At 35.0% G+C, this 11,174-nt stretch overlaps 1 protein-coding gene across 1 annotated transcript; it reads left to right on the top strand.

The window, feature by feature from the left end:
• Positions 1–1,543: 1,543 nt before the first annotated feature.
• On the top strand, positions 1,544–3,888 carry LOC133173810 (uncharacterized). Its single transcript, XM_061308858.1, has 3 exons — positions 1,544–1,617; positions 1,844–2,076; positions 2,440–3,888. The coding sequence occupies exons 2-3, from the start codon at positions 1,854–1,856 to the stop codon at positions 3,828–3,830; spliced, it is 1,614 nt and encodes a 537-aa protein (XP_061164842.1). The 5' UTR covers positions 1,544–1,617; positions 1,844–1,853; the 3' UTR covers positions 3,831–3,888.
• The last annotated feature ends 7,286 nt before the right edge of the window (positions 3,889–11,174 follow it).

The following is an 11,174-nucleotide window of genomic DNA, read 5'->3' as shown; positions in this document are numbered from 1 at the left end:
CCACTTGTAAGAAAAAAAAATCAAGCTTACTTCTAAAATTTCCCTAGCTTTTACCCCATTGCTCTATATAAATTACGAGAGCCTACTGGTATCAAATTTTAAAAAAAGAAAAAAAATACGCTTCATTATTTCGCATTTACGAGAAAATCATCTCCTAAACTTATCTCGTAATTACAAAAAAGATCGCGTAATTACGAGAAAATAATCTCGTAAAAACGAGAAAATTATTATCTCGTTATTACGAGATCTTTTCGTGTACTTTCTCCTGTTGCATGATTCTGAATTACAACAAGTCCCCTTCTGTTGGTGCATGATTCCAATTACAGCCAACCTCTCTTCTGATGCTTGGTTCTGATGCACACGTAACGACCTCGGGCACCTGACGTGTGCATAAATGGTGTAAAAGGTTACATTCTGATTAAAACAATGCATCAGGAGAAGGGGGGGGGGTGTAATATATAGTATTAAATTATGACGAGGACTGGTATTCTATTCAACGTTCGAAGTACATTTTAGTTTTGTGAACGATTAGGTGCTCTTTAGTCATGGAAAAATTTGTTTTATTAAAAAAAATGTTTTAATAAGTACATGTACATGTTATACTAAAGTCAATATAATAAATACCTATAGTTATTTTCCTTTCTTAGCATAGAACACCGAGGAGAGAGTAGAATTTTGAGGCAGGTTGCCGCTTAACATTAATAGTGACCAAAAAGTTAAAATTGCAATAAAAATCACTACACAACACAAAAATTAAATTTCACTGCTTTATCTAATCAATAATATTGACACTTACTTTATTTTACACTGATAAAAATTGGATTGAAAGGGCTTACATAATTAATATTTTAACTCTGATGAACGGTCCCCTTTTCCTTTTGATAATTTACAAATTACTTGTTGAAAGAAACATGAAAACCTTATAGCAGCGAAAATGATAATTCGACTGTGGTGCATTGCTGTTTTGAATGATAGACTTAGGGATAAATAGTGCAATGGATTAAAAGAATAATCGGTTTACCTTTTAAAAGTAAGGATGTTATTGTAAATCAATATCAAAGTATTTAAACCGGCTGTTCATATGCATGGTGGAGCACTTAAAATACATGTACGTTTAGTGACCATGCATATATATATATGCTGCAGGATAATGGAACGCGAGATGGAGGGGTTTTTTTTGGATTTTTTTTCCAGACACATAAATGGTAACACCTCCTTCAAATTACTACACGGGCCTGCTTGTGTTATAATTTATGTGCATCTTGATGTAAACTGCCAAAAAATCTTTAAAATCATACGTACATGGGGAAAAAATACAGCGAGTTGAAATCGAATCTAATTGACTAATTTTACCCAGGTCTGAACTAAACACTCAAGGAAATATCCAACAAAACTAATCTCTTACACAGAATTCATACAGAACATTTTCGGTGTTGTATGTATTAATCAAACTGTTAAAAAATATTTATAATATGCTTTAGCAAAGTCGAATATCTTTGGCACAAGTTGTCTACTGGTACGTCACAATAATAAATGTCACGTGATCTTTTGGTGAAAAATGTCAACATTCAGATTTATGGTGTTGGATTACTTTATGTGATGGTTGTAAAAATATAGGTATGAATGTTTTACTTTATTTTATATATATCTTTTAGTTTTTTTCACACTGGGGATTAGTTCTGCATAAATAGCGTATGAATGACTCGCGGGAATCGTGCTTGGACATTTAATTTTCGGATGTGTCCAGACATGTTCACCAACTGGCAAATCTTGTTAGGTCTTATAAACTTAACCAGTGAGAGGGAACTTGGAACTGTGAATGAATCAAGTATTTCATTTTCAGAAAGCGGACCATGGTGTTACCGAGGGAGAAAATCGCCACATTAGTGATTTTAGACCTGGAGTGCACAGGACTTATAAACCCAGGTGCCAGGCCGAGGGTGACGGAGTTATGTCTGTTGTCTGTCCAGAGAGAGGAACTCTTGACCCCCGTAGGGTTGCCCCGTGTTTGTAACAAGCTGGTGATGTGTATCAACCCCAAAAAGATGATTGATCCTACAGCAAGCATTGTTACTGGTATGTTACACAGGATAGAATTGCTGCATGTATAGGCAATTTTATACAAAGAAAAGATATTCTCCTGAACAAGTGTAGACAGAAACATTCAAGAATCTTGGTTTATTAAAATTTAGACTAAATTTCTACCATTCATAATTCCATGTGATATGTCATAGATTCAGTTTTAATGCTTGGATTTACATAGCTACATGTATAGGGTGTTTAAGAAAATAATATTTTTCTGACTTTTCCTTTCCACAGCTTGTTAAATGCTGAACATATATTCATTTACAATATTTGCAATAGATGTAAATAAAAGCCCTCATAACAAGGAATGTGTTGTATCTTTATATTTACAGTTACATGTTCTGTTTCCAACAGGTCTATACAACGATGCGTTGGAGGCTCAGTCACCATTTGATGATGACACCATCACCTCTATTTCACATTTTGTTTCTCGACTTCCTCAGCCTATATGTCTGCTGGCTCACAATGGAAATGGATATGACTTCAAGATTCTGAATGCTGAACTCAAAAGAATTGCTCGTACTTTGCCAGGTGAGATTTACTGTGCTGATTCACTGGAAGCACTTCGTGCCCTTGATACAGAAGCAGCAGACGTATTATCAGATCCAGCACAAAATACCAACAATGGAGCTTCAACCGCAACACCTGTAGGACAGAACATTCCCGAGGTGCCTGAGCAGGTTATAGATGTCAAAGGTCGAGTGAGACAGAAAAAACGCAAATGTGACGCAGACTTTGACAGAGTCCCCATTGAGGCCAAATCTATACGAAAAAGATTATTTGACTCCGCAGGAAAAAAAGATGATGAAAAAAATGATGATTCAATAGATCTGATTGGACATAAGCCAATAGGATCAAGCTTGAAAATGTCAGCAGATGTCATAAGTAAAAGAAATACATGTGACATTGAGTCAGTGAAAAAGAGACTGAGTTTTGATGATGATGATGAGGAGGAAGATGATAGTGAAGACAAAGACGTAGAAATGTCAGACTCAGAAGAAAACCATAATCCTCTAGAAGACAAGGAAAATGTTCACAGTCAGCATACCATTCCTGCCTCTCAAGGGAGTCTGCCTGATGATGATTTCCTACAAGCCGTGGAGAACATAGAACAGTCACAATCAGAATCTCGCAACAAACTGAATAGTGAGACTCCTATATGTCTGTTAAAAACTTCAGACTGTGTGACTCCTAAAGAACAAACTGTCAGTGTGTTAGCTAATTGTGAGGGTCTGTGTACCCCTGAGACTCCCTCCACCAGTGGTCAAACCTTCACTACTGTGTCCAACCCACAGAAAGACCAGTGCCTTACCCCCATGAAAGAACACTGTTTCACCCCTCAAAAAGAGCAGTGCCTGACCCCTATGACGGGCCTGGTGCGCTCTACTGCAGCATTTCAGCTAAATACTCCAGTCAGTGGAAGAAATGAAACATATAATGTAGAGGCAGGAAAAAGAGCTGTCCCAAATGGAATGGCCTGTCGTTCACTCTTTAGATCCACCACTGAAAACGCATGCTCAGGATTCAAACCAGGGGCCTCTCCAGTGTCCCGATTTCCCCCGAGGGTATCATACAAACTTGTTGACATTTACAGAAGATCCTTTGGACAGGATCCAGTCAATCTCCATAGTGCAGAGAGTGACTGTGTCACCCTGATGAAAATAATCAAACAGCGATCTCCCGCATTTATACAGTGGGTGGATGAGCATGCTGTCTTGTTAACTTCTATACAACAAGCTTATTAGGTATTTAGATTGTTTGAAATTTGAGTACTTTTAAAAAATATCTGTCTTTTTTAGTGAACAAATGAATTAATTTAGATTGAATGTTTCAAGACTGTTGAATGAAGTATCTTGTGTTGTTAATTTCTATACATTTTGAAATATTTTTCTTTTTAGTGAACTTATATTGCAATTTTCAATATTGCTAAATGAAGTATTTTGTGTTGTTAAGCTATATCTAACAACCTTATTAGATTTGAATTTTTTTTGTTTAGTTTATTTTTTATTCTTTACAGATCAAATGACCTGATTTTAATTGAACAATTCACTATATGTATTACTGAATTGTCTTCCCATTCTCTTATTTTTGTATGAGAACTTTATTTTACATACCTTTTTAATCAAGCTGTTGTATTTTACTATATGTAAGCATTTCTGGTTTTGTTGGAGACTTTTCATTTCCAAAACTTTCAAATATGATCTGATTCAGTTCTATACTTGACTCTGTGGCAGTCTTTCATCATGTTCATTAATAATCATTAATAATTCATTGATAATCTGTGTCAAAAGGGTATATATTAGATTACCATTAGATGGAGATATCGACCAGTTATTTAGAGCTGCTTAGCTTCTATAGTTAGGCCAACAATGAATGTTTTGTTTGATGTACTCAACCAGAGCTGCCTGATTCAAAGCAACTCATTTGTTTTATTACAACAAACTTTTAGCTTCATTTTGTTTTCTTTTTTAAGGTTTGAAAAAAAAAATGGATACATGACCTAGACATAGATTTCCCATATAAACCTGTACACGTATAACAATGATTGGTTATGAGTCACTAAAATATTTGAGGTTTACTTTATGTTGACCGGCTTACATGTTAGTGTACATGCAAGCCAGCATCATGAGCATTGAGAGATATGAATAAAAGGAAAAAATATATTACAGTTGACCTCACCCCTCAAAATTTAAAACAAAATGGGTCAGAATACATCAAACAAAATATTTGATGTTTTTATATGCTTAGATTTTAGTTGTGTAGATAATTCTGTAGACAGTAGAATGGAATGTTTCATGTCTTTTTATAGAGTCAATATATAAATTAGACTAGTCATTATAATTTATAACCTTGTTATAATTCTAGTAGATTATTTTAGTCACATTTCACCACAACTACTACAAAAGCAACAATTTTTTTTAATCAATTGTACGTCAATTTATCAGGCTTTGATTATTGATTTTAAGAAAAAATTATTCCTAGTTCTAGACTTAATGTTTTTGATATACATTTTGTATTTATACAAATTTTTAGCACAACTATTTGTTTTGTTGAAGACATTTTTAACTTTTTTTTTTAGAAATACTATCCTATTTAACTGTTATAGAGTTGCCTTTATCAGGAACAAATGAGATTTGATAGACAGAGAAGACATTTTATAGCTCAGGTTGATTTACCTATTGTGTGACTAAACATGTTATATCAAGTATTTACATACCAGTCAGTAAGCTATAGACCAGATACAATGAGAAATAATAAGATTTGTTACAGATCTGGAAAGCTGTTATTTAAAACATTTTGATATAAAGATTTAACTGTTATAAGGTTAGGTCCTTTGTGTGATTTTATATTTTACTTTTTAATCACCTTTAGGAAATATTAACTTGACTGGGAGCGCCATGAAAATCTATTCTTAATGAAATGGAGTGTTTTGATTTAGTGCAAGATTTAGTGTTTGATTTGTTGACAGATTTAGTGTTAGGGTTTGGAGTGATTGTGTTCTGGTGCTGCAGTCATGTATTGTTGTCAAATCACTGTTGAAAATGAGAGTTGAGTGTTTTAAGTAACTGTTAAGTTTAATGTATATATAGATGTAAATATCACTTAATTTATTCCACTGTTATGGGGACCATATACAGAGATAAAGGCATTTCTGTTGAGAATAAATTGTTGACCAAGATTTTCTTTTTCTTCTATTGCAGTAAATAAAATTCATAGGCCTCTCTATCTAATTTTGTGATAGAGGAAATAGGTCTACCCTCCATACAATAATTTATAGTATATAGGGCTATACGTATATTGATATCATTTCGTCATTTACGAAATTCGATGGGAGGCCTATGGTAAAATTTAAAGAGGACAGCCAGGAGTTCAAATCTCTTTGGGATGAGAACACAGGATCATGTCTTCTCTCAGTGAAAGAACCGATCTGAGCATCTTTATATTTGACTGATTAATTTGGCCTTATCACATGCATAATGCTTTTGACTAAGCATGCATATGAAACCGATAAAGGGCAATATTGCACGTAAACTCAACAACCAGTTTTCTGTCAATATGCATTTTATTAAGCATACACCTTATAGATAAATGATGTATATATCACATAGCCTATAACAATAATACGGGAGATATATCTCATAGCCTATAAATATAACCAAGAGATATATCACATAACCTATAACTATAACACGGGAGATATATCACATAACCTATAACAATAACACGGGAGATATATCACAAAACCTATAACTATAACACGGGAGATATATCACATAACCTATAACAATAACACGGGAGATATATCACATAGCCTATAACTATAACATGGGAGATATATCACATAGCCTATAACTATAACATTGGAGATATATCACATAGCCTATAACTATAACACGGGAGATATATCACATAATCTATAACTAAACATGGGGGATATATCACATATCCTATAACTATAACAAGGGAGATATATCACATAACCTATAGATATATCACATAACCTATAGAAATAACACGGGGAATATATCACATAACCTATAGAAATAACACGGGGAATATATCACATATCCTATAGAAATAACACGGGAGATATAACACATAACCTATAACAATAACACGGGGGATATGCCTATAACTATAACACGTGAGATATATCACATAGCTTATAACTATAACACGGGAGATATATCACATGATCTATAACTATAACACGGGAGATGTATCACATAACCTATAACTATAACACGTAAGATATATCACATAACCTATAACAATAACACGGGAGATATATCACATAGCCTATAACTATAACACGGGAGATATATCACATAACCTATAACAATAACACGGGAGATATATCACATAACCTATAACTATAACACGGGAGATATATCACATAACCTATAACAATAACACGGGAGATATATCACATAACCTATAACTATAATACGGGAGATATATCACATAACCTATAACTATAACACGGGAGATATATCACATAACCTATAACTATAACACGGGAGATATATCACATAACCTATAACTATAACACGGGAGATATATCACATAACCTATAACAATAACACGGGAGATATATCACATAGCCTATAACTATAATACGGGAGATATATCACATAACCTATAACTATAACACGGGAGATATATCACATAACCTATAACAATAACACGGGAGATGTACCAATCTATAAAAATGACACGGGAGATGTATTAGTTGCCAATTAAGATGATCATTGTCTGATCCAATACATTTTACATGATTGATAGTCTCTTTAAAAAAAAGAGATGTTTCTAAATATAACATTCGACTTTGACTTTAATTCTAATTAAGATATATGTACATGTTTTTTAACTCGATGACAATAATGCTTTGACCATTAGTGCATGTGGCCCTGGACATACCCAAAATTAGTGATACAACTCAAATCCATTGATTCAAAGTATATGTTCCAAGGGTGTTCAAGAAAAACTTCTTGCAAAGTTGGCTATTGAAATATTACGCATTTCCTTTCTTTCAAAAAATTATTTTAAGTATTAAAATCGAGTGAGCAATTATTGGTCAAAGTCACAGAGTGACCTACCGATGTTACGAGTAACACAGTCAAAAGTCCTAAGCTGAAGAAGACATATTGTATTATTTCTGGTTCCCGACATTTTCACGGGACATTAATTTTCCTTTGTTATAATTAGCTAATTTCTTCATGTCATAAGAATGTTTGTGTCATATTTTTACGAGAATTGTGTGACATTTTAACTTTCTATTCTTAAACAATTTGTTCCATGTTTCTAGAAGTGTCGGTTTTCTTAATTAATTAATTATTATTAATATGGATACCCTCAGAAGTTCGTTTGTTGTTATTTCGGATTTAAGGTTTGAAATAATGTCCTGTCATATTTCTAAATTGTATTAAGTGATTAAGAGCGTAAATCTATTTAATTCAAATGTTGCTATGGTTACACTCAATATATAGTCTCTAACGTTGTCTGTAGTTTTTGCTTTAAGCCGCAGTCTCTCACAAGAGAAGGTAAAATATTTTATTTATCCCATCGTTGATTCTTTTTATAGATTTTACAAAATTACCATCGTTAAACATTTTAAACATAATATAAAAATTCTTTAAATTAATTTCTACAAGATCAGAAAAAAGAAAATTATATAGAGTATTAGAAAGTAATTTATCACGTGGACACAAAGAAGGACATTTTACGAATAGCATATACAGCCGTACTAGTACAGTGTACACTTAAATTCTTCTATTTTGTTCTTTTGGTACTCTTCCTATTTTTAAGGAAAAAAGTGGACTACAAGTAAGTAAAATGTTTCTAACTTCTTTCTTTAGGAATCATGTCGCTCATTCTTCTTTGTACCACACTGGTATCAAGCTTTTCCCAGGTGACAGGAAGTTGGTATCATGGTTTACCCACTAAACCTGATGATATATCCAAAGGGGTATCGAAGATAGACGATTTAGGACCAAAGAAATATTATGCTCCCGCTGATGATGCTAATGGCGGATCTAAGAACTATTATATTCAAGGTCAAACTGGACAATACTCCGATATTTCCGGTCACAGTGGACAATACTTTGGACACGGTGAGACAAAACTTATTTATCCCACCGGGCATTCTAATGGAATCGGAGATACTTCAAAATACCCGACATATCCCATAAATTCTCATGGACCACCCTCTTTGACAGAGGCAGTATACCATCCGCTGACCAAACAAAATGGAGGAGATCCATACACAGCAAACTCAAAGGACAACCAGTACTCTGTTTACCCTGGTCTGTACTACCCTGGCAGCCCTAAAGGCGGGACAGAAAGTGAGAGTGGTCATGTAGAGACTCAGGGACTTAAATCCCTGGAGCTGAGTATAGACCAGATAGGAGGAAGTCAGAACCATGAGAATGGGAACAAGCTGGATATATACCCCGCCCACCCAGCAAGTTACAGCCTCGGTAGTGGGTCTGGTGACCATGGAAACATCGGTCAATTTGTCTATAAACCGTCAACTTCCATCTATCAAACATACCCAGGCGACAGCTCTGGAATTTATAGTCACAGTAAAAACAATGGAGGGGAAGGATCAATTACATACCCGGTCTATCCAACAAGTGGTACTGGTAATGACCAAGGAAACAATGGCGGAGATCTTTATCAACCGCCCCCTAGCTCATACCAGACCTACACGAAATCTCGCAACCCAGGCACTGTCCCTAGTGACCATGGAAAAAATGACGGCCTTGCATATCCAGCTCAAACCAATACGTATCCAATTTATGGTAAAAGTTATAGTCTAGGCAGTGCTCACGGTGACTTTGGTAACAATGGTGGTTCTGTAGTCAAGCCATCCCCTGATGTTTACCCAGTCAACAGAAAATCTTACAATATAGACAGCCAGTACCAAATTTATGGAAAAGGTAATAGTCTCGGTGGTGAATCTGGTGATCTTGGAAATAAGGGAGGACATGTTTATAAAGCAGTATTTAGTAACTATCTTTATAAAAATGTAGGATCTGGTTATAAACCTAATGTCCATGGAGTCATTCACAGTGCTGACACTACACACACTGAACATGGAAACAATGGAGGGAATAAATTACCAACAAGCAGTGGAGGTCTCCTGTCCTCTTACTTCAAAGGAATCTCCGGCGGATGTAGCAGTCACGGAGTCTTACCAGACAAGGAGACTGCACACTCCTCTAGATCCGCCATCTATTATCCAAATTATCCAAAAACAGGATCAATTGGTCTTCCAGCAGTTGGCGAATTGGAGAAAACCGCCGGAGAACTAAGCGATTTTCCTACCAAACATACATCTAATTTATATCCAGAGAGCCTACACGGGATTGGTTTTAACCAACACTACTCTGTATCTCAGGCATCCAGTAATGGCCATGAAAATGGCGCCACAGATGACGCTGGTGTAAAACTTATTGATGATTTTAAAAAGTATTTATCAGGAGGATCTTCCAAGACAGACGACGCTTCCCGACATGGTGTAGTGGCATATCCAAAGGAATCTGGGAAAATTGATTTCGAAAAATTTGGTAGTGCTGCTAAGTATCCGGAAGAACTTGTCAAGGTTTGGCAGTATTATAGCGGGAAGGGGGGATCCCAGGGAGGGAAATACGGTGTCAGTGTGTATTAAGCTTAGAGAATTAACGTGATTAGTGTGTACTGAGGAGAGAAAATTTATATGTATAACGGGCTTAACACTTTTTCTGGAGTCTAGACGTATTGTAATTTAATGTAATAAACTATATTTGCAATACTGTAAATTACTTTTTATTTGCTAGAACTTTATTTTAGACGGCCTGCTCGCGAAAATTTTATTCTCGCATATAAAAATCTTATAAAGGATTATGTTCATCAAAAATAAACATTCGTTTATTGTATCGCTTATCAGTACCAAAAGTTTTCTCGGGAAAATAAGGTGTCGTTCATTATCCTGTAGCGCATCCTTATATATCCCCCTATCATTCAGTTTATTATCTGCACTGTGTTTGTGAATGGTAAACGCATCCGAGCCTGGCCTATTTGTAATGTAGAGAAATCTGTACAATCACCATAACGGGTCTTGTGTCTTCCACGGCACACAATAGAGTAAATGCTTGAAAATTGTGTGCTTATCAGTCGAAACTATATAAACAAAAAACGCCTCTTCTAGTTAAGCTGATATAAGATTGCAAGGAGTTAGTTATAATTCTTGTGACCTTGAACTTTTCCAAATGGCCTTCTGTCAGGATCAGGTCACTGTTGGAGATCTTCAAGTTTTTCCACTGCATGGACCAGGCGCAAAATTGCCATTTTCAATCACTGTAACCCTAGCTATGTTCAAGTGGCCTTTTTAAAGGTTCTAATACAACCTCTGGGGCAACGTTTCTCAATTTTATAAAATTGTTTTAAATTTCCAATTCCCGAGAAAATGAATTGGTTGAAGTATAAGTCCATATATATGGACTTATACTTCAACCAATTCATTTTCTCTAGCAATAAGGTTCAAATATCTGACCGTCTCTAGCAATAAGGTTCAAATATCTGACCGAGCATCTTTACCAAATCGT

Source organism: Saccostrea echinata, unplaced genomic scaffold (genome assembly GCF_033153115.1).
Source record: "Saccostrea echinata isolate AGI-Se365-2 ecotype Australia unplaced genomic scaffold, CSIRO_AGI_Sech_v1 ptg000056l, whole genome shotgun sequence".
NCBI lineage: Eukaryota > Metazoa > Mollusca > Bivalvia > Ostreida > Ostreidae > Saccostrea > Saccostrea echinata.
This window is presented reverse-complemented; position numbering and strand designations above follow the sequence as displayed.

Coding starts and splice junctions, on each gene's coding strand:
- LOC133173810 (XM_061308858.1), top strand. CDS start 1,854: ATGGTGTTACCGAGGGAGAAAATCGCCACATTAGTGATTTTAGACCTG. Junction 2,077..2,439: donor TACAGCAAGCATTGTTACTG/GTATGTTACACA, acceptor TGTTTCCAACAG/GTCTATACAACGATGCGTTG.